The sequence below is a fragment of the Oncorhynchus keta genome, chromosome 1 (assembly GCF_023373465.1).
Source record: "Oncorhynchus keta strain PuntledgeMale-10-30-2019 chromosome 1, Oket_V2, whole genome shotgun sequence".
Lineage (NCBI taxonomy): Eukaryota > Metazoa > Chordata > Actinopteri > Salmoniformes > Salmonidae > Oncorhynchus > Oncorhynchus keta.
In genome coordinates, this window is record NC_068421.1 from 35,016,305 (window position 1) to 35,040,396 (window position 24,092).

The following is a 24,092-nucleotide window of genomic DNA, read 5'->3' on the forward strand; positions in this document are numbered from 1 at the left end:
GTATCCCCAATATCGTTATAATGCATGGAGTTCCTCCAGCCCATAGAGACCTATCTAAATAGAAAAGACTGAGACCAGACAGACTAATTTCTAAGTATGATTAAGGTAGAGATTTCAATATGTAAATGTGTCATTTTGCTGAACTATCCATGTTATGTTAGTGGGGCTACTTTCAGTTGCTTATGAATTATTTGTGAATCATTCATAGACCTTATAAAGGGTTTGTGGGCTTGAGACAGTTAGATGAGCTGAACGTGATAGGCGATGAGGTTGCTGTTCTATATTAGGGACGATGCCTGCTTTGTTTATGAAAAGCTACACAGTGTTCTTGGGGAACTACCTTTTCATACAATTAACATTCTTTGATTGTACCTAAAATCCTGCCTCCCCTCCACTCCCACCAATACCAGAACTCAAGACAGTACCAAACCACCTTGTCACATTTGTCAGTTAAGTTATAAGACAGCTAATTTAGGCCATTGAGCACCACAGCGAACTTTTCCAATTGTCTGGTATAGAAACCCAGGAACCTATGAGCTGCCAGTAAGAGTTTTACCAGGGTTCATATGTATTTCCTTTCATATACTGTACTTTGAGTATTTGATTGAGCCTGCCTGGAGTGTGAGATGGGTGAGTTTATACTTTTGGGACAATTCCATTGTTTCAGTTGTGCCAGGCAAGCTCAATCAAGCACAGCTAACATAGCTTAAAAAAATAAACAAATGCTATTTGAACCCAGGTCTGCAGAGGACAGCAGTGATGACATCAGGGCCCAGCATTTACTGTAACTGGGAATCATAGGCCCTATAGATTTCTTTAATTTCATATGAAGTTCACCATCAACTCAAGGTCAGGAGAAAGGACCATACTTGAAGACCCCTCTTTCAAATATTTGACTCTCCTTGTTTCCAGTGTTTGCAATTGCCTCTCTCCTCCTCCCCTTCTCCACCTTCAGTCTAGTATCTCATAGGTTCTTCTGAGGATCTCCTGATGACACTGACAAACACTAGCGTTACCCTCATTATTAACTCCATTCTAATGAATGAGAGCACACCCAGACATGCTTCAGCTCAGCTTGTATAAAAAGAGAAAAAGGTGCTCTACTGAGGATTTAGAAATCCAAAAAGAAACATCTTACCGAACCCTTCACAAGATCACTATGCCAGAACACTGGTTGGTTCATGAGTTGTACGTCATAAGAGGTCAAGGATCACAGCAGGTACTGTATGTGCTGCATTATGCCTGCAGACTGCATACAAGACAAGGTTTTGATTTTGGATGCGGGCCTACGCTATAGTAACAATGGCTGCTGCTGCTGGTCTAACAGAACATTTAGAATGTAAGACAGGAGAGTGATAGTAAACTTCTGGGGGGAAATGTACATGAATAAATTCTGACCCTAAGGTCATATTTCTGATTTGCGCATGCTATTGGCAGCCACTGGATGATGCTTTATATTACGCAAAACTCGTGCGCATTTATTATGCCCCCTTTGATCTGTTGTGTGTAATAAAAACATCAATCTAGTTAATGTGGTGGCAGGTGTAGTGGTTTTTATTTGGGTCCAACAAGGGGCTGGTTTTAGCCGTAAATATGATTCAATGACTTGAAAAACTCAATTTAAGTTAATGTTTCTAACTAAGTTTCTGTGTGCATCTGAACAGGGAAACGAAACATTGAGTTGATGGGGATGATGCTGCTAATTTCCTTTGGGTCGGCCTTTCAATTATTTTACTAAATGAATGCATCCATAAAAAAATATATATACTTTCTTGTAAAAAAAAAAATGTTTTTATATATCTAAATCACAGTCAGTAACTAACTAGATAGCTCTAAGCCCATACATTTGCAACATTTAGCCAAACTCATGAATTCTAAAAGCATTCTTCCAATCATAACAAAAACAGAAACTCCGAGGAAACTTTGACAGCAAACACTCCGAAATGCAAAGCAGGCCTACATCTTCAAACAAGTGCCACAAGTGCAACCGTTTGACATCGAGTTACAGACATTGTTTTCACTGTACATTCTACTGTATTTACACAGAAAACAAAGACCGAGAGTATCTTTAAAGGTAACACATCTCTGAACTTGACAATTCCCGCCTGAAATAGCTGGCATCCACAGGCGAGGCGTGTACACAGTCTGTTGTGCCATAAATAGCGTATTCTGGAGTGGAGATGCTCTCCTGTGTACCCGACCAATGGGACAGGCAGTAGCAGTGCTGGAGGTTACAGTGCTGGTAGTGGTAGTGCTCTGGAACAAACCCATAACTCGAGTCCATCCTGTTCGGAGAGTTGTAACACGACGAAGAGTAAGACTCCTGTGGCGAATAACTATTGTAATCGACCGGACTTGACATATTTAGAGAACCTGATGGTGAGCTGGGAGCCTGAAAAACAATCCAGAGGAGATGTGCATTAATATTGTTGTACAGTATAACCAAACCATGTTCTATTCCGAGCCAACTCTCTGGACTGACGAACAAACAGCCTGAGCTTTGTCAAATATTTCAGCTGACGGCTGGTAATTGCAAAGACAGGTGATTGCGCAAGCCAATTTGAATAAAGCATACCATGCCATTGACGCAATAGTCCATATTCAGGGAGTGATTTTCCTGGGGCCAAAGTTTTGTTGAAGTAGCGGGATACATAATACCACTGCTGTAGGTCTCGTTGGGCATCGTCATGCTTATCAATTGTTGATTATCGAAGCTTTGCATCTGAACGTTGCTGTCTGGAAAGGCCCGCGGCTGAAAGCTGCCGTTGGAATTCATCTCTTGAGGGAAATAATCAAAATAATGGCCTATAGGAATAAACGAGAAGGATCAATCCGAGGTTGCATACATAAACACATGCAGGGGCCATTTAAAAAATTGAAGACTCCAGAAGTGATGTCACGGCACCACCAGCCAACAGCTAAAAAACACATTTGAATGCAAGTTTATAAAAAGGTCCCAGTATATGTTTCGAACTATTCTGCTGTGGTCGTTGATTCTCCATGTAAGTGTAAATCTAGATATTTACCTGACCGAATCTGATGTGCAATTCAGATTTGATTTTATAATAGGCTTATGTGGTGGATTTGACAGCTATTTATCTATTTGCATGTATGATGCATAATGCATTGCCTTCTGCCTTTTTGATCGAAGCTTGTTTATTTGATTATGGTTTACTGCAACGCCCCCACTGGACATGTCAAAAGGATTTTACTGTACTTTACTGTAGGCTACATGTATTTTCGTTAGCAGGTTTGGATACAGTCAAGAGCATTCCTTTTTTACTATAGAACATTGATTCTGGACTTTCCATGGTGATGCTTTACCATACAATCATTGTGCGATCAAGACAATGGAATGCTGTGTATAAATACTGACTAATATATGGACATATTGGAACGTACCTGGCAAGGAGGAGGAGACGCAAACATCCTGACTCGCCAAGCTCTGGGATTTCTATTCATTTAGGAAAAGAGAAAAGGAGGGATACAGAGAGAAAACATAAGTCCCCATTGATTTACAACAGTTCGATTTTTGGGCTGGTTATTTTTCATAATTTTTCATCCCAGTACTGTATAGCACTGCATAGCACTGTATAGCACTGTATAGCACTGTATAGCACTGTATAGCACTGTATAGCATAATAATGGCATTTTCCGATTTGTTTATTCTTCCTCTTCATTTCGGAGGGTTGATTGAGTGTGTGTGTTTGAGCCAATTGTTGCCAGTTGCCATAAAGACATCATAAGGACATCTTTTCTGATTTATGCATCTGAATTTACTGTAAAATATCACATAAAACAGCTGCTACAGTTCCTACAGGAAAACAAGTCCCACTGTTACTGCTAAACGATTATCAACTGATAGGCTACTGGAGAGTAGACCTGGTGGTGAATCATTAATGAGGCATGGAACTTTGTGTTTGGGGTAAGGTTGGTAATGAGGAAGTTACTGCAATGGGGATTTCATGGAGAGTGCAACACCTCCAACTATGCTGAGACTGTGTGTGCGTGTGTGTGTGTGTGTGTGTGTGTGTGTGTGTGTGTGTGTGTGTGTGTGTGTGTGTGTGTGTGTGTGTGTGTGTGTGTGTGTGTGTGTGTGTGTGTGTGTGTGTGTGTGTGTGTGTGTGTGTGTGTGTGTGTGTGTGTGTGTGTGTGTGTGTGTGCCCCCCGATGCGTGCGTATGTAAGTCCTTGCGTGCCAGTCAGAGAGAGAGTGAGGTGATAATTACCATTCTAACTGTTTTAATTGCTGTCTGGAGAGCTCTCTGCTGTTGCAGCAACTCTTTGACAGTTGTCTTCACCCGCACGCCCTGGTACACCTTTGGCTTATCTGTCAGAAGATGAAAACATTGTATCGGTGTTTACTGTTAGTAAACAAGACAACGGAATGCTCCCAACCCTGCCTCTCTCGAGCACTTTCACTGCCTGCTACATACTTTCACGCAACAATTAATTTGGCCTACTTAATCATTAAAAAACATTGGAAAATTATTACAAATATTAAAATGATTAAAAAACACACGGATACAAAAGATGGTTTGTATATCCGGGTATTTAATATAATGTATTACACCTAGACTTATTTGTGAATAATATGAACAAACGACTGTCCTTATGCATCCCTCAAATGTTGCCCAAGTTATTGTATCAAACTCGCAGGTGCGAAAGTCAGAAATGTCCTATTATTGTCCGACCTATGTCTATAGTCTCTTCCCTGTGGTCTACCTCTGCGAGAACCTCGCACCACAGAGACCGGGTTTCGAATTTCACTGTCAATACAGTGGTCTTGCCTTCACACTCATTTCAAGCACAACGGAAAAACCTGTGCTAAAATGATACTGTGAGTGTTACTTCTCGATTTTATTTAGATAATATATTTATTTTAATTCTATACATAGGCCTAAAACACAGATTAAGCGTTGCGATCCATGGAAGGGGCTGATAGTAGCATATTCCGTGAAAGTAGGCAAGTAAAGTTAGGCTACAGATAAAGCTGACAAACAGTGGCCTCGTAAGAGTCAATAACAAAGAAACCAAAGGACTCCACAAATCCGGCAAAAATGAGGTGAAAATTGAAGATTTCGCTTGAGAAATTCGTCCGATTATAAAAGTAAGTTACTTTTACGCACCGTACTTAGCCTACATATTGTTGGTCGGCTATTGGATAACAATATGAGCTTTAGCCTATAATAAATAAACGTTTTTTGATTATATAATTATTCCCGTTTGCCTATTGAAGCTACAAGCCTGACAATTACGCAGTGAAACAATTCAGTTGTATGTAAAACGCATCCATCGAAGCAGGACTGCATTTTAAATTAAATTGCAGACTAATTTAGGCTGTACTAGGCGCATAGGTTTAGAGCCGTTGCCAATACCCACTCTTAACGCGTGTTAGTGCAGTAGCATAACTCTGGGATTTTTATGCTAAAATGAACGGTACTCATATATGTACGCCTTCAATTGTATGTCATGGCTTTACTTCTAAATATAAGGGGGTATAACGTTCTACTCCAATGACTAAAGTCATTATAGAAACGACGCCACACAATGGTAGAACTCATTAAGGCAGTCAGAGACTGCAAAGTTGGCGGTAAAGGCGATTATATAATAGCAGCTGCCTCGGCAGAATCCAAAGAGGTGTGCTTGGCTGTCAAACCCATCCTTTTAAATATTCATATACTGAAATGTCAGATCATGATTTGTCTTAAATGTGGCAAATAGTAAAGCTGCCCAAAATACACATCCCACTGATTACTGCTTAAAATGACCATTTGCAAGTTTACATATTTTAGTGTAATTACAATGACTACAATTACAGTTTAATCGACAAAAATAATGCAAATAAAATCGCGTTTGAGTTAAGTTATCCTCACGCCCTAACCTGGGCAAAGTGGCCCAAAGTAGTGATGTTTAAGAAATAAGCAAAACCCTATTTTAAAACGTTGTTCGATTCAATTGAAAAATATTGTAATCGAAAATAGCATACATCATGCAGGTAATAGGCATTGCATTAATCCACATAAGCTCATTGTTGAAGGATAGTTTCCATTACTCTTTAGTTAAAAACACGAATTGCATTCTTTATCTCTAAGGTTTTCATTAGAACCTCGCATTTCCCTGAGAAACTAAAACAGCATGTTGTGCAATGTCAATTATTTCCAATCGTTTTGTTCTAACATTTATATTTTTCTTTCTTTCTTTCAGGAAGAACGTAAAAGAGAACCATGATCAGAAGAAAAAGGATTGATGAACTTACCAGACATGTTGTAAAATGTAAGAAAGAGTCCTGGAAGAAAAGCAGTTATGAGATTCCACAATGTCCTTTTCTGGCTCAGTTATATGGGCTATAATGAAATATTCATAAAAATCACACAAATTCTCAACACACAAGTATTAAAACTGTCTCAGAGCATACAATAATATCCTAATATAGCTAGGGATGTATTAGTTTGTGAAATTTTCTCTCCATGCCTACTTTTTAAAACCCCTAGAACTCAATGATTTGACAATGATTTGATTGCGCGTTACTTTCAATTTGAATATTCAAAGGCTACACAAAAATACATATTTTTCAGTATAAATCAATACATATGCACTTAAAATAACATTCCATTTAATAGAATACAGCACTATTTTATACCCAAACCGAAAAGAAGTTGATATTTTAAACATTTTATCCATCTTTTGCCAATCTGGCCATCAGTCCCCCTTCATAATGAGGCCCTACGGGAAAGTAACGGTAAGATGCTCTATCTAAACATCACCAACCATTAACACATCGCAGATCACATGTATTTCAGGAAGGATAAGCACATCAACACGTTATGACCATAAATTTTGAGTCTTATTTTAAACAACAAAATATGAAATGTCTCGGCTGTGGGCGTGGCATATGGTAGCAGCCATTTCTGCCATCACTGATTCCATTGCTCCTTCAGCAAGTGCAGCTCCCCATCCCCGGAGCTCACATCACCCATGTGTTACCAATTATATTACAGTGGTTTTAGCATGATTTAGTTTATTTACATTCATTATATTCATTATTCATATAACCATAAAGACTGAATGTTTCAGTCATTAACATGTGAAACCTGATTTGACATCCCAGGGCTATAGGCTACTTTATATAGAGCCTATAAAATATAAAGAGTCTATAGACGATCTATAAAGTAGCCTTGCATCATTCGAATCCAGAAAGCTTTTTACAAATGAGTTTCAATGCAAAAACTCTGTTTACATATGTCTGATACAATTTGAATTCAATGAGGAGACTCCTTGATTGCTCTACTTGTGTATCCTGGGCCTACTTAGATGTCGGAAAAGTATTTTCAATTTATAGACTTATTGGAATAGGGTTACTGTCCATGCCTGTTTTTATGTATAAGAGTTTACATCTTAATACATATGATATGAACAAACAACATGTTATCAGAAGGCAATTTTCACTCAAATATTTTAAGAAATCATGAGCACATTGCCTTAGAGAAAACTGTTTCCTAGAAGTGTTCTTCCATTGCCATTGTTAGCTTACATTTGAATAACAATTTACAAACATAGCAAACAATAAACACAAACATATACCTAGTTTGAATTAAAATAGCTTAGCTTTCCGTTTTGGGGTATCATATATCATTATCATCATTCATATATTGAGAAAATACACACACTATATGCCCAATACAATCTATTGCCTTTCCTGATTTATACTGGTAGGGGCCTATGCAATGATCCTATCATGTAGGTTTAAAGCCCATCATCTCCACTGGGTAGTTGAGTTGGTGTCTTGACCAACTTCTCACCTTCCATAAAGTAGGACCTAGGCCCATTATCGTAACTGCCAAGAATATTATGCTAGTGTTCTGATATAATATCTAACGTTACAATGTTTTAATGTTTTATTTCTGGGGTTGCAATTTCCTCCCCACACATGACGCTGTTACGGTAAGAGGAAGAGGTAACATGAAACAACTGCGCCATCTAGAGGAGGATATACGTAAGTGGGCTCTCCGTCTTAATTGAATGTAGAGACAAAATCGTTTTTTTTTCATGTGTAATTTTAGCAAAAAAATATGTTAAATTTTCATGCATTTATTGCAGTCTCTTTTATTATATTGGATTTATAATGCACATTCTACTGCCCAAAACATTATCTATGTTGTTTATTTCTTGAAATGTGAAGCAAAACACAGGAACTGTGAGTATGATAAATCACTTGCATCTATTGACCAATTCCGTTCCTTGCATTGTCTCTGAATGTAAAATATTCAGGTATAGATTCCCACTCACTTCTTAAAGAATCCTGTAGATGGTCATCTCTGATTGTCTTTCGTTATACTCAAGACTTTTCTTTGAATTGTCACTGCTGCCTATTACTAGTAATGAATGCATTGCAACAAGCTCCTAAAATATAAAAAAACAGAAGAGAAAAAACATACACATTCATTACCAAAGCTTCACAGAGTGAAGGCTCACATGAAGTAGATACAGTTGGATACACTCTGATTTGGTTATTAAAGCTGACAACAAGATGCGATAAAGTAAAGAAGGTTAAAGTAAAACGACCTTCAGCAAAAAAATAAATGCTAATTGAAATTGTCGCAATGGCAGTATATCAATTACAATTATGTTTTCCTAATATAATGACTATATAAAAACACATCTATTTCAAACATTTGAACACAGGCACAGAATCCTAACTGGTCCATTGTCACGTGCCCATGCAAAGGGTTCCCACTGGGCACAGAGGTCAATTCAATGTCTATTTTAAATTGGTTCAACATAATTTAATTGAAATGACGTGTAAACAACATTGATTCAACCATTGTGTGCCCAGTGAGTTAGTTCTTACATACCATAATTTCACCAGGGGACTTAGGAGGGTCAAATAAGTAAAAGTTCCACTTTGTACTTCTATAAAAAGATTAGAAAAGTCTACAAAGTCCATATTTGGACCACAAGGAGCTGAGTCACTTGCATCTGCATTGTTTTGGTTTTCTGTGAAGGACAGGGTGTTTCCAAATGGATTTAATAAGACCTCCGAATCTCATATGGCGACCAAGAGCTTCCACCATCTTCTTTCACCCACGAGTGCGTGTCACTATGTGTGGCGAGGGTACTGTCAGAGTCCTCATTAGCTAGAGGGGCCATCTTGGAGGCTAGGTCGTTGGAGACAGTCATATAGGAAGGACATGTGAAAGTGGAGGCAGCAGGGTAAGAGGTGTGGTAGTGTACTTCGTCCAGAGGGTGAAGGGCATAGGGCTGTGCCGAGGCCATGGAGGAGCTACGGGTGGAGCAGCGGTACTGTGACGGGCTCCCGGGAGGGTCGGGGCTGGGCAGGGAGACTGGAACAGAGGTCAGGCCGTCTGCACACAAACCCTCTCCCTGGGTCACTGGGTCTGCCACTGGCTGCTCCCACGAATCCCTCTGTAGGAGCAACAGCCAGAGAAAAGAATAGAGATGATGGGGAAATTACTCTTATTTGTTGGTATTGCCGATTGCAGAATGCCCTAAGATGTATGTGTCACAGATGGTTAGGAACCATGCTCGTGTGATGATTAACCTTGCTGGAGACCTGAAGACATGTTGGCTCACTGAGCTAATGTCTAGGCTTTATCTCAGTGGGCTAACAAAGCCTTGTCGTGCACAGATCTGGGTTTGATCCCAAATCAGTAACATAGGGACACACTTCTCACCTGTGGAATTAGATGTATTTTATCCATCGTGCTTGTGTAAAATGTGTGCTCATTTGGATGTACCCTATCCACTCCAGCCCCCATCCCTATTTACATGCTTTGCGCCATCTCACATCACATAAAAAACAATAACACATAGGATGCGTTTCCTGGATTTAGCCTAGCCTTGAACAATTCTTAGTCCAGGACTAGACTTTAAACCATGTTTGAGAAACTGGCCCATAATGTAAAGCCATAGTTCCATTCCATCACTAGTACTGAACACTGACAGATTGACTTACCAGGAGAAAGTGGGGGGACTCTCCAGAGAAAGGTGGTAGCAGAGTGGACAGGGCTGAGCTGGGGAAGATGGAGCTCCCTCCGGTGGTGAAGGCTGCACTACGGTAGTCTCCGAACGTTTCCGGGTAGTAGCTGTCTATGACGGACGGGTAGCCAGACATGGCCGATGGGTCACAACCTAAAGGCTTGCCACCCAGGGATGAGGAGTAGACCTCGCCCGAGAACTGCTTGGGAGAGAAGTCCGAGTCGGAGATGAAAGGTCGCCTCATGCCGTAGTAGCTAGGGATCATGTGAGACCCTGTTGTAAAGAGAACCAGGGAGAAAACATTAGTAACAAGTGGTCCTATGTGGCTCGGTTGGTAGAGCATGGTGCTTGCAAAGTCAGGATTGTGTGGTGCGATTCTGGCTGGGGCCACTCAAAATGTATGCACACACTACTGTAAGTCACTTTGGATAAAAGTGTCTGCTAAATGGCAACACTTTACTTATAGCCTGCAGGTAGGGAAGGGGGATACTTAGTCAATTGCACAACTGAATGGATTCAATGTAAATGTATTTTCCACATTTAACCCAACCCCTCTGAATCAGAGAGGTGCTGGGGGCTGCCTTAATCGATGTCATCGGCCCCAGGGGTGGAGTTTAACTCCCTTGCTCAAGGACAGAACGGCATATATTTTCACCTTGCTGGCTCAGGGACTCAAACAAGCAATCTTTCGGTTACTGACCCAATGCTCTAACTGCTAAGCTACCTGCCGCCGCATCTAGGCAACCTGTCGCCCCATCTAGGCGACCTGTCGTCCCATTTAGGCGACCTGTCGTCCCATTTAGGAGACCTGCTACCCCATCTAGGCGACCTGTCGTCCCATTTAGGCGACCTGTCGTCCAATTTAGGAGACCTGCTGCCCCATCTAGGCGACCTGTCGTCCCATTTAGGCGACCTGTCGTCCCATTTAGGAGACCTGCTACCCCATCTAGGCGACCTGTCGTCCCATTTAGGCGACCTGTCGTCCCATTTAGGAGACCTGCTGCCCCATCTAGGCGACCTGTCGTCCCATTTAGGAGACCTGCTGCCCCATCTAGGCGACCTGCCGCCCCATCTAGGAGACCTGTCGTCCCATTTAGGAGACTTGCTGCCTCATCTAGGCAGCAGGTATCTATCAGATCAAAGCATACAATATAATCGGAGTACACGTTCAAAACTCTGGTGGTTACTGTTAACATCGAAACAAGCCTTCACAAGTCTTCACCAGTAAATGGGTTTTATTCTACTTTTTCAGAACTTTGCTTGTAAATGTGACATTTAAAAGGTGTTTTTTATAATACTGTACCTCCCTTACCTCAAACACTATTAGGATAGTTGATAGGTCAGTGGGACTCATCAATAATTACATCATTTTCACAGAGACTTTTCTCACCTGGCATTTGAACAAATGATGATTGGCTGGATGTTCCTCCCTACAAATGAAAGAACAGACAAACATAAAAATCCTGGATCCATGGCATTATGAGAACAGGTCTGATTCTGGTAACACATATCATGCCACCACACACACGCTGAGGAAGGCACAAGCCGAAGCGTATGTCAGTGTGTGGTCTATTAAGACATGCTGCTATGATATAAAGAAAATTAAAACAAAGCTTCAAGAATTGCAACTTACAGTGCGTTTGGAATGTATTCAGACCCCTTGACTTTTTCAACATTTTGTTACGTTACAGCCTAAAATTGATTAAATTGTAGTTTTTTTCTCATCAATCTACACACAATACTCCATAATGACAAAGCAAAGAAAAAATATAGCATTCAGACCCTTTACTTAGTACTTTTTTGAAGTTCCTTTGGCAGCGATTCCAGCCTCAAGTCTTCTTGGGTATGATGCTACGAGCTTGGCATACCTGTATTTGGGGAGTTTCTCCCATTTCTTCTCTGCAGATCTTCTCAAGCGTTGTAAGGTTAGATGTGAAGTGTTGCTGCACAGCTATTTTCAGGTCTCTCCAGCGATGTTCGATCGGGTTCAAGTCTGGGCTCTGGCTGGGCCACTCAAGGACTTCTCCCGAAGCCACTCCTGTGTTGTCTTGGCTGTGTGCTTAGGGTTGTTGTTCTATTGGAAGGTGAATCTTCACCCCAGTCTGGTGTCCTGAGTGCTCTGAAGCAGGTTTTCATGAAGGATCTCCCTGTATTTTGCTCCGTTCATCTTTCCTTCCACCCTGACTGATCTACCAGTCCCTGGCGCTGAAGAACATCCCCAAAAAGGGCCTCCCAAGTGGTGCAGTGGTCTAAGGCACTGCATCTCAGTGCTAGAGGCATCACGACAGACCCAGGTTTGATCCCGGGCTGTATCACAATAGGTTGTGGTGCGGTGCACAATTGGCCCAGTGTCATCCGGCTTAGGGGAGGGTTTGGCCGGGGGGGGCTTTACTTGTCTCATCGTGCTCTAGCAACTCCTTGTTGAACAGTGTTTCCTCTGACACATTGGTGCGGCTGGTTAATCGGGCGGGTGTTAAGAAGTGCGGTTAGGTGGGTCATGTTTTGGAGGACGCAGGACTCGACCATCTTCTCCCGAGCCCATTGGGGAGTTGCAGCGATGAGACAAGATCGAAAAAGGGGTAAAAAAAAAACATCCCCACACTATGATTCTGCCACCACTATGCTTCACCGTAGGGATGGGGCCAGGTTTCCTCCAGACGTGACTCTTTGCATTCAGGCCAAAGAGATCCATCAAGGTTTCATCAGATCAGAGAATCTTGCTTCTCATGGTCTGAGAGTCCTTTAGGTGCCTTTTGGCAAACTCCAAGCGGGCTGTCATGTGCCTTTTACTGAGGAGTGGCTTCCATCTGGCCACTCTACCACAAAGGCCTGATTGGTGGAGTGCTGCAGAGATGGTTGTCCTTCTGGAAGATTCTCCCATCTCCAAAGAGGACCTCTGGAGCTCTGTCAGAGTGATCATTGGGTTCTTGGTCACCTCCCTGACCAAGGCCCTTCTCCCCTGATTGCTCAGTTTGGCGGGTGGCCAGCTCTAGGAAGAGTCTTGGTGGATCAAAACTTCTTCCATTTAAGAATGATGGAGGCCACTGTATTCTTGGGGACCTTCAATGGTACCCTTCCCCAGATCTGCACCTGAGCTCAATTTCGAGTCTCATAGCAAAGGGTCTGAATACTTCAAAAAGGTTTTTCAGCTTCTTCTTTTTTAATACATTTTCAAAACTTACAAAAATAACTGTTTTCACTTAGTCATTATGGGGTATTGTGTGTAGATTGATGTGGAAAAACATGAATCAATTTTAGAATAAGGCTGTAATGTAACAAAATGTGGGAAAAGCCAAGAGGTCTGAATACTCTATATCCAAGTGATGGTAACATTTTATTTGGATAGTCCATCTGTAGATGCTCTCCAGACTATCTACACTCTTAGAAAAAGTAGAATCATATAGGATTCTTCGGTTTGTCTCCATAGGTGAACCCTTTTTGGTGCTAGGTAGAACAGGTAGAACCCTTTGCAGAGGTTTCTCCCCTGAACAATAAAATAAATGCAACATGTAAATTGTTCCACGTAAAAAGGGTTCAATGTTTCATGAGTTTAAATAAAATATCCAAGAATTGTTCTATAAACACAAAGAGCTTATTTCTCTCAAATGTTGTGCATAAATCCCTGCTAGGGAGGATTTTTCTTTGCCAAGATAATCCATCCACCTGACAGGTGTGCCATATCAACAAGCTGATTAAACAGCATGATCATTACACAGGTGCACCTTGTACTGGGGACAATAAAAGGCCACTCTAAAATGTGCAGTTTTGTCACACAACCCAATGCCGCAGATTACACAAGCTTTGAGGGAGTGTGCAATTGGTATCCTGACTACAGGAATGTCCACCAAAGCTGTTGCAAGAAAATTTTATATTATTTCTCTACTATAAGCCTCCTCCAACATCGTTTTAGAGAATTTGACAGTACGTCCAACTGGCCTCACAACCGCAGACCACGTGTATGGCGTTGTGTGGGCGAGCTGTTTGCTGATGTCAACGTTGTGAACAGAGTGACCCATGGGGGTGGTGGGGTTATGGTATGGGCAGGCATAAGCTATAGACAACAAACCCAATTGCATTTTATTGATGGCAATTTGAATGCACAGAGATACCATGACAAGATCCTGTGGCCCATTGTTGTTCCATTCATCCGCCGCCATCACCTCATGTTTCAGCATGATAATGCACGGCCCCAGGTCGCAAGGATCTGTAGACAATTCTTGGAAGCTGAAAATGTCCCAGTTCCATGTCCTGCAAAATCACCAGACATTTCACCCATTGAGCATGTTTGGAATGCTCTGGATCAATGTGTACGACAGCGTGTTCCCACATGTATCCAGCATATATCCAGCAACTTCACGCAGTCATTGAAGAGGAGTGGGACAACATTCCACAGGTCACAGTCAACAGCCTGCTCAACTCTATGCGAAGGAGATGTGTGATGCTGCATGAGGCAAATGGTGGTCACATCAGACACTGTACATTTTTTTTTATCCACGCACCTACCTTTTTTAAGGTATCTGTGACCAGCAGATGCATATCTGTATTCCCAGTCATGTAAAATCCATAGATTAGGGCCTAATGCATTTATTTCAATTGACCGATTTCATTATATTAACTGTAACTCAGTCAAGTATTTTACATTTTTGCATGTTGCGTTTATATTTTTGCTTCATTACACAGGTGCACATCTGGTTGATATGCCACACCTGTCAGGTGGATGGATCATTATTTTTGTTCAGTATACATAGAAGCCACTATGAAGGGTTCTTCCTAGAACCCTCCATAAAGGGTTCTGCCAATAACCTTTTTATTCTCTAAAGGTTCTACCTTGAACTCTCTATGAAGGGTTCTATCAAGAACCCTTTTATTTTTCAAGGGTTCATTCTAGAACACTCTGTGAACAGTTCTACCAAAAACCCTTATATCGCTGAAGGGTTCCTTCCTAGAACCCTCCATGAATGGTTCTACCAGCATTATTTGCATTTTTTTTATGACAATACATTCGATATATCATAAGTTAGTTATACCCTAACACAGTGGTTGAAACTCCTGGTTTGCAGACCAGATCAGGCCTTCAAGTCACATTATGCTGGCTTGTAAAGTGATGTGTGATTCCTATTGGAATCTAGCCAGAGTGAGGATATCCAACAGCAGGGACTTTTAATCACCAACGCAACCTGCATTCAGAATGACTGCCAGGGTAGAGAAGGTTGATAAAGGAGACTACCTAAATCATCTAAACTGAAACAGCCATCTCAGTAATGAAACTACTAACAGATTGGATTAGTTTAGAAAAATGTATGTTATTTATAATTGTGTAGCATAAAATTAATCAAACATTCAATGCAAAAACACAGATTTTGAAACAAACAATTCTGAAAATCAACCTGCAATAGGGTATGCTGGGAAATATGATAATGATGGGCGTGGTTTTGAGTAAAAATGACACAATCACACTTACACCACTTTACATAATTAATTCAATTCCTGAATCAACACTATAAAAGTTACACTGAAAAATCAACACTAGGTAACACTGGCCAAGTGGCCAATTTGTGGTGTACCATACTGCTGACTGCTGGCTCACTCAGACTCCATACTATTCTCCTACTCACTGCTCAAAGTACTTATTTGAAAAATGTTTATCTTGGCAAAGATATCAACTATGTCTGTACTGTATATGTAAAATGATTTGATTTGATTTGATTAAGGGAATACCAGATACATTTACAAATATTCCCATATACTATCTTTTTAAACTGATCAGATTACTCCTGATGTTAAAGTTTAAACATTGAGGTAAACACTAATTCTCAGGCACTTTTAAAAAGAATAATACAAAAGATACAATAAAAAAATCTTATTCAGATTCAGAAGAGTTCTACATAGAACCCTTCTTCCCTTCCATAGAATCATCAAAGAACCCTTTCTTAACAAAACATTTCTTAGTGTGAAAAACATTCTGGGTAGAACCCGTGGCCTTATAAAGAACCCTCGTCTTCCAAAAATGGTTATTCAGAAGAAAATTGTTCTTGGTTTATCCAATCTCTCTGCAAATAACCCTTTTAGAACCATTTGTTTTTTCAAGTGTAGAGTAACATCTCAACTAACTATCTCCTAACCCTAGCCCTTATTCTAAACCTAACCCTAACTGTAACCTTAGCAAGCAGTTTCTTATCAACAGATAGTCAGGTGCTTATCAGTAGATAGTTTGTTGATAGTATGACAGTTGGTAGAGCATGGCGCTTGTAACGCCAGGGTAGTGGGTTCGATTCCCGGGACCACCCATACGTAGAATGTATGCACACATGACTGTAAGTCGCTTTGGATAAAAGCGTCTGCTAAATGGCATATATTATTATTATTATTATTATAATCTGTAGAGCAGCAACAGATGGAGTATCCCCAAAAAGTGTGACCCAAATGAATGCAGGCCATTTTTCATGTTTGATGTGAACACATAACATGGACAGTAACAAAGTATACAGTGACATTCTGTGAAATAAAAGTCATGATCATTGTCATCATAGACTGAAGAAAAAAAACTTCATTAACTTTTATTGCAGACAGTGTGTCACGTTTATGATAGCATTACGAAGAGCTTATAATGCAGAAGTCCGAATGATTTATGGGGTTTAATACACTTCTGAATGGCTTTATTATCCTCTTGGGTGCCGTGGAGTCTGAAGTAAAGATATACTGTGGAAAGGACAAGTCTTTATGGTATCTACGGTTATTGAAGACACATTTTGCATGACATTTATAGCAAGCTTGTTAGAATGTATATTATAAATGTTTGTAGGGTTAGAAAAGGGATATATGCTTACAGGGATTTGTTTTAAAGAGACACACACACACACACACAGCGAGGGTTAGAAAGGAGGACAAGCTCTCTTTTGTTTGCATATTGCAAACATGAAAGAGTTGATTTTAAGGCTGTGTTGGCTGGAAGGCAAGCAAATTTTGAGGGTTGGATTTGAATGCAATTTGCCCAAGCCAAGACTTCCCCATGTGGACCAGGTCAATGCCTCAGTGCTTCTCTGAAGTCTGCGTATGGAAATCATGTTGTTAAAGCCTCATGTACTCCCAGTTCACAGCAAAGCACCTGATGGAGAGACACGATAAACCTGCATGGGGAGGCTAACAATTACCCAGGGCCGTTTCTAACATTTTGGGGGCCCTAAGCAAGATTTTGTTGGGGGGCACCAAATAAGAGGAAAACTGCTGATGCACTACCAAAGAAAATCATAATAATTGAGGTTTCGCTAATGCTTTGAAAAGGTACTGCAACTACCAACCAACATCCCCAGCCACAGGTCTTAATAAAGAGATGATCTGTGAAGAATGTTAGGCTGCAATGTGTTGTATGACAGTTACATTTTTACATGCTGCTGTATTTGGTGAAAAGGCTGTCCTTAAGGAAAACCAGTTACCGGTCAAAATGTTGTCCTTATAAGAACAAGAATTTGGGGGCATACTAGTGTGCAGATATTTTAGTTCTAGATGAATATTTACTCTGATGAATTATTTTAAGTGTGCATACCCGAGTGTTTACAATTGAAAAGTACTCTTTCCTCCACAATAACACAACAGTGAAGGCACACTGGTTGGCTGGCTGGCCCTAATAATGCCCAAACCTCCGTTTTACAAAGAGCATAGACTACTGTGTAAGTGAGTAAAGAAGAGCTGGCTAATACCATTTCTCTCAGCATTCCTTGAGGTCTAGGTCTAGGATACAACACATATCTTACTTGTGCCACGATATTAGAGTCTAATAATGCAGAAATGAATGGAGCAGTGTATCTACGGTTATATCTCTTTAATGCTCTTCTTTATGAAACTTGAAGTTGTTTATTACGTGAGATTGTGTATGATGGTCTTTGTCCTGGCATTGAGGCAGCATGCCTGTTGTCAAAGACATTTCCCTTTCATTTCTATGGGTTCATGTTGCGACTTGATTTGAATCACTTGGTGGCTAAAGTTTGCCAATGTCTATCAATGGCCTTTCTCTCTATGATAAAAGACTGCAAACTCGAATGAGAGAGAGAGAGAGAGAGAGAGAGAGAGAGAGAGAGAGAGAGAGAGAGAGAGAGAGAGAGAGAGAGAGAGAGAGAGAGAGAGAGAGAGAGAGAGAGAGAGAGAGAGAGAGAGAGAGAGAGAGAGAGAGAGAGAGAGAGAGAGAGAGAGAGCATAAGAGAAAGTCGAGGCAACCTTTAGATGGTGTGGCCCTGTTATCTGAATGTGTCTTTAGTCCGTATTGTTCACCCATGAACCTGGGCACACACGTCTCATGTGTGCAAAAGAAGACCGAGAATCTCCTAGATTAAAACATAAATATATAGTATAATTGTATCTTTATTCACACAAATCCAATCTAATTTTGCGTTAAGTCAAAAACTGTTAATGGCAACACTGGGGTCTTAACAATCCATCCCCAAGATGATATCTGTAACTCTGAGTTAATAGTATTAACTTAATACTGTGAATTAAGAATGACAGAACTCAAGTCTATTACATTTTTGCTTTCAAGCAGAGTTTTCAGTGGTGGCATTGGCAACATCGATCTAGTTTTGTTTAGGAAAACAGTGACTCATCATTATTAAGCAATAAGAGCAGTACTTCCTGGTGTTGTGATCTTTGCTGCAGTTTGCTTTGGACACATTGCCCCCTGAGAAATCCTTTCAAACCTGGCTTTGGCAAACCTGTGACATTTTTGCAAGGACAATACATAACATTTATTATTCAAATGTTTTTGGATAAATGACATATCACATTTAACGCAATCTTCCTTTCATAACTATATTCAACACCACATTAAGTATTGTTCTGCCACAAAGGTTGTTTCTTGATATTCAAAACAAACTGTAATCTGCTGGGTTCTACAAAAAAGAAAGATGTTTCAGAATAGCCATTACAGTCCAGGCATGGAAGGATGGTCACAGAGTGTGAAAGCATGTCTTAAGGCTTACGATGTTGAAACTCATGGCATCTACCTCACAGTTTGTCTCTCCCTTATCAGGATATGTCCATGAAGAGTGTAGTTACTGTCTACTGAGTGCCAATGGTAATGGAAACAGAAAAGAAATGGAGTCCTGTAAAGGGCATTGACAGGTAGCTTGGGAGATGAAAAACTTTTCCTGTTTGCTCAGGCAGATGTCTCATAGGCCAATTTTGCTGTGTCTGAGGCAACAATGGCTAGCTTGTCTGCGGCCTGCATGGAGAACAATATCGGTCGGCAGGTGTGCGAGAATCTGACTTTGCATAGACCAACCTGGCAGACCAAAAAGGGTTTGTATTAGCTATCCTCCTCACGACTGCTAGAGTTCATGACCATTAGCCATTGCGTATTATTGTTGTCCTGCTCATCGTGGGGTTTTCATGGGTCTGCTTGGCTTTGTTTTTCTCTCTTAAACCAATGTTCTGGTATTTACCCATAGGCTTAGCTTTCACTCATGGCTGAGGAATGGAGAAATAAAGATACACTGCCGAGGCATTATGGGCATGATTCGTTAGCATACAAAATAAGCCCAAATGTAAATAAGGCTGAAGATTGAAGGACAACACCCTATTGTCTCGCCAACAGACATCAACTGTCTGGTTATATGTCAGTGAAAGAAAGAAAGAAAGAAAGAAAGAAAGAAAGAAAGAAGACAATACAAAAGCGAATCACGCTAGATGTACTTGGAGTACTCACACTGTATCTTGGTCCATTTGTTTGATTTTGTCGTTTCTCTGCCAGTAGATCTTTCACTGTGTGCTTGACCCTCACCCCTTGATAGACCCTTTTAGAATACTCTGGAGAAAAAGAGAAAGAAATATTTCACACACACACACACGTGCACACAGAGATACAATTGACTCATTATTTGAGTGTGAAGTAATACAAGTTAATACATGATTCTACACTCATTATTATGTGGGGGTCACTGAAAACAACCTCCATACACTACACTCCTAACACAAGGATAGCCTAAAATTGTAGTTATGTTGATACAAAGATTTAACATTTTGCCTCAAGTACATTGCTTGAACAAATTCTATGAACCTCCTTGAAGTATATGAAAAACAGGCTAGAAAAACTATTATTTTCAGGAGGCCTAAATTAAACATAGGAAAGGGGAAGGGGGATACCTAGTCAGTTGTACAACTGAATGCCTTCAACTGAAATATGTCTTCCGCATTTAACCCAACCCCTCTGAATCAGAGAGGTGCGGGGCGCTGCCATAATCAACATCCACGTCTTCGGTGTCCGGAGAACAATGGGTTAACTGCCTTGCTCAGGGGAAGAACGACAGATGTCAGCTCGGGATTCAATCCAGCAACCTTTCGGTTACTGGCCCAATGCTCTAATATGCTATGCACTTATTGTATTCTCTGTTTTTGGCTCACTTATATTGTAAGTACAATATATTGCTGGTTATGTATTTTTCAGATAATATACTGCTCCTGCTTAGTGCCAGTCCTCATTCATTCCAACAAACATGTATTCATTTGAATTTTCACAGTTTTATGCATAGCTGAATTGCCTTTTGGGTTACGTGTAAAGGGCATGGAAATAAATTGTCTTTGGCTTTGGTCAATGCAAATTGACTGTTAAAAAAAGCTATTTAGTACAAACGTCATTGTCTAACAGTGATGACATTTTTATACACTGATTAGCCACTCACACATTTTAAATAGTCTAAATAGGCCTAGTGATAGAAGTATCAAAAGTATCAATATTTATTTGTAAATACATCATAAATCTCAACAGCAAATATGTCTCCAGCCTGATTTTGTAGGCAAATCCCCCCCTGAACATATTCCTAGTGAGCATACTATAGACGATATTTGCAATTTAACATGCAAAAGGAAATCGCATGCAAAAAAACGGTACAGTATGTAAAAGATCCCAGCTTTATGAATGGAGTCTTAAGATACGTTTCTATTTTACTATAGCCATCATACGGACAAACAGTTTTGAAATTCAGAAATTGATGTGGGATCATAATGATATAATTTTCTAGGTGTTGCAGTTTGATATCCAACTGAATTATTTATGAATTGAGAAGAGGGTTTGGATACCGGAAATCCAACACCAAAACAATATTTGCATACTATTCAGCATCATCATGTCCTTTATGCTTTGGACTGGTCACAGCCAAGCAATGCCATCTTTAGATATGAATAATAAACAATAATATTTATGTTCATATGACACACGGTTAACATATTTCCCGATGCAGTCCTCTACAGTACTATACTTTCAGTTTTGTTAGTATGAAAAATACAATCCAATACCTTACGAAGCACAATGTTAGCTTCACAGTACATTTCATTCATTCAAATTTTTTATACTGAAGGATACTAGTCAAAAACGACAATGGCATAAACCAGATTGTTATGCTAGTTGACAGCATAAACCAATAACAAATTTTAAAATATATATTTTTTTATTATGTCATTATCACCCCCTTAAAGAAGATGTCATAAAATGTCTATGGATGATGATAGTTTTGTCAAATCAATATACTATGGAAGTATCTCATAAATGATTATGAATCAGTGTTATGGTTGCATTTAGCCTTACCGGTTTCCATGATGCTGCAGTTTCAGGTCCGGCACTACAAAGATTGAGAAGGTCAATCCTCTATTCCAGTGAAAGTGTAGCTGTACCGATGCTCAAAATCATACTAAAGACAAGCCTTTTCCACCTCTGGAAACGTTCACGGAATCCTTCGCACACTCCACTGATGGAGAATGTATGGACTTTTTCAAATGACCTTTTTCTCCATGCAAATGATTGGTAGGACGTTTTTTGACTATTTGCATCTACAGTCTAGATTAGAGGAGAGCGTCTAAGAGACTCATCAGAAGTCATTCTATTTCGTTTCACTGAAACATGTTGTAATAGTTCTTTAGGCCTATTTGGGTTCCCACATTTTTACACACTATCAATGTACAGTAAAAGCTTGAAATGATATACCAAAGAAGTTTCAGTCACACTTCAAGTAAAGCAAACAGGTGTAACGCTTTAGTTCCCCATTTTGTTATGAGCATGTTTGAGACCTTATGAAGTCTCATAATAATGTGTTATGTAATAATGCATTATAGCTGTCAGCCTCAACTCAAGTGTTAGAGGTTTGTCTGTTCTTGCAGGATGGTATCACTTAGAAAGTCAGAGGAGAAACAATGCCTGCACAAGCTGCATGATCAGTATAAGATACTGCATTTAGGAGACTGCATATCCGCCAAATGACACCTTCCAAGTTCAGAGAATATACAGCCAGGTCCATAATTATTGGCACCCTCTATAAAGATGAGGGACAAAGTCTGTATACAGTGGGACACTGTATATATATATATATATATATATATATATATATATATATATATATATATATATATATATATACAACTAACATCAAGGCGGTGGCCCGTTCCTGTAGGTTCATGCTCTACAACATCCGCAGAGTACGACCCTGCCTCACACAGGAAGCGGCGCAGGTCCTAATCCAGGCACTTGTCATCTCCTGTCTGGATTACTGCAACTCGCTGTTGGCTGGGCTCCCTGCCTGTGCCATTAAACCCCTACAACTCATCCAGAACGCCGCAGCCCGTCTGGTGTTCAACCTTCCCAAGTTCTCTCACGTCACCCCGCTCCTCCGCTCTCTCCACTGGCTTCCAGTTGAAGCTCGCATCCGCTACAAGACCATGGTGCTTGCCTACGGAGCTGTGAGGGAACGGCACCTCAGTACCTCCAGGCTCTGATCAGGCCCTACACCCAAACAAGGGCACTGCGTTCATCCACCTCTGGCCTGCTCGCCTCCCTACCACTGAGGAAGTACAGTTCCCGCTCAGCCCAGTCAAAACTGTTCGCTGCTCTGGCTCCCCAATGGTGGAACAAACTCTCTCACGACGCCAGGACAGCGGAGTCAATCACCACCTTCCGGAGACACCTGAAACCCCACCTCTTTAAGGAATACCTAGGATAGGATAAAGTAATCCTCCCCCCTTAAAAGATTTAGATGCACTATTGTAAAGTGGCTGTTCCACTGGATGTCATAAGGTGAATGCACCAATTTGTAAGTCGCTCTGGATAAGAGCGTCTGCTAAATGACTTCAATGTAAATGTAGTAAAAATTGGGAGATTATTATTTACTAATACAATTGTTTAGAGAAGGAGATTTTGTTTAAGAAGTAAAAAAATCTAATTAACAATAGTGGTCAAAATTATTGTCTCCCCATTTTTTAATACTCTAGCACACTCCCCTTGTGAGAATAGCGACACTGAGCCTTTTTCTAACATGTTTTATGAGATTGGAGAACGTATTGGGAGGGGTCTTAGACCATTCCTCCATACAGAATCTTTCCAGAGCCTTGATATCCTTCATCTGTGCTTATGGACTGCCCTCTTCAATTCAAACCACAGGTTTTCAATGGGTTTCAAGTCCAAAAGACTGAGATGGCCATTGCAAAATGTTGATTTAGTGGTCAGTTAACAATTTCTTTGTAGATTTTGATTATTGCTTGTGGTTATTGTATTGCTGGAAGGTCCACTTCCAGTCAGGTGTCAGCTTCCTGGCAGAAGCAACCAGGTTTTTGGTAAAAATGTCCTGGTACTTGGTCAAGTTCATGATACAGTTGACCTTAGCAAGAGACCTCAGACTAATGGAAGCTAATAACATCAAATATCCACCACTATATTTGACCATAGGTATGAGGTACTTCTCCGCATATGCTTCTGTTTTTCAACGCCAAACCCACCACTGGAGTGCGTGGCCAAAGAGAGCTCTATTTTCATATCATCTGACCATAGCACCGGTTCCAATCCACGTGCCAATGCCGTTTATTAAATTCCAGGCGGTGCTATGCTGTTGGGGAAACAGCTTGAGTCACACAAAATGGAATATAACTTTGTGGATACAGTTCAGAATGAAACAATTTCATGTATAGGCCTACAACATCTAAAGACCTACATCACTATACTGAGAGCTTTGCCGTTTAAAAAAAAATACGGATTTGGGTGTCAGATGAGGCTGGTGGGATGAGCTATAGGAGGACATGTTCATTGTAATGGCTGGAATGGAATTATGGAACAGAGTCAAACATGTG

At 40.5% G+C, this 24,092-nt stretch overlaps 2 protein-coding genes and 1 long non-coding RNA gene across 3 annotated transcripts; 1 reads left to right on the plus strand and 2 right to left on the minus strand.

The window, feature by feature from the left end:
- Positions 1–1,531: 1,531 nt before the first annotated feature.
- On the minus strand, positions 1,532–6,452 carry linc.pou2af1 (lnc RNA pou2af1). The gene is made up of 5 exons (XM_052523158.1): positions 6,259–6,452; positions 4,229–4,329; positions 3,403–3,454; positions 2,576–2,805; positions 1,532–2,392 (listed from the first exon to the last, which is right to left on the minus strand). Exons 1-5 carry the CDS (start codon positions 6,263–6,265, stop codon positions 2,069–2,071), a joined length of 714 nt encoding a protein of 237 aa, XP_052379118.1. The 5' UTR covers positions 6,266–6,452; the 3' UTR covers positions 1,532–2,068.
- LOC118372094 (uncharacterized) lies at positions 4,323–8,223 on the plus strand. The gene is made up of 2 exons (XR_004823152.2): positions 4,323–5,109; positions 6,207–8,223. It is a non-coding gene; the product is annotated as an uncharacterized LOC118372094 (long non-coding RNA).
- Positions 6,659–22,040, minus strand: LOC118372093 (POU class 2 homeobox associating-factor 2-like). Its single transcript, XM_035757859.2, has 5 exons — positions 21,568–22,040; positions 19,693–19,793; positions 11,389–11,428; positions 9,976–10,271; positions 6,659–9,425 (listed from the first exon to the last, which is right to left on the minus strand). Exons 1-5 carry the CDS (start codon positions 21,575–21,577, stop codon positions 9,027–9,029), a joined length of 846 nt encoding a protein of 281 aa, XP_035613752.1. The 5' UTR covers positions 21,578–22,040; the 3' UTR covers positions 6,659–9,026.
- Positions 22,041–24,092: the final 2,052 nt, after the last annotated feature.

Bases quoted from the DNA above. Each gene is read 5' to 3' on its own strand.
- linc.pou2af1 (XM_052523158.1), bottom strand. The intron at 3,455-4,228 runs GTAATTATCACC...CTAAATGAATAG, and splicing joins CAATTAAAACAGTTAGAATG to AAATCCCAGAGCTTGGCGAG. The intron at 2,393-2,575 runs GTATGCTTTATT...ATTGTTTTTCAG, and splicing joins ACTATTGCGTCAATGGCATG to GCTCCCAGCTCACCATCAGG.
- LOC118372093 (XM_035757859.2), bottom strand. The intron at 10,272-11,388 runs GTGAGAAAAGTC...TCTTTACAACAG, and splicing joins ATCATTTGTTCAAATGCCAG to GGTCTCACATGATCCCTAGC. The intron at 9,426-9,975 runs GTAAGTCAATCT...TTGCTCCTACAG, and splicing joins AGTCCCCCCACTTTCTCCTG to AGGGATTCGTGGGAGCAGCC.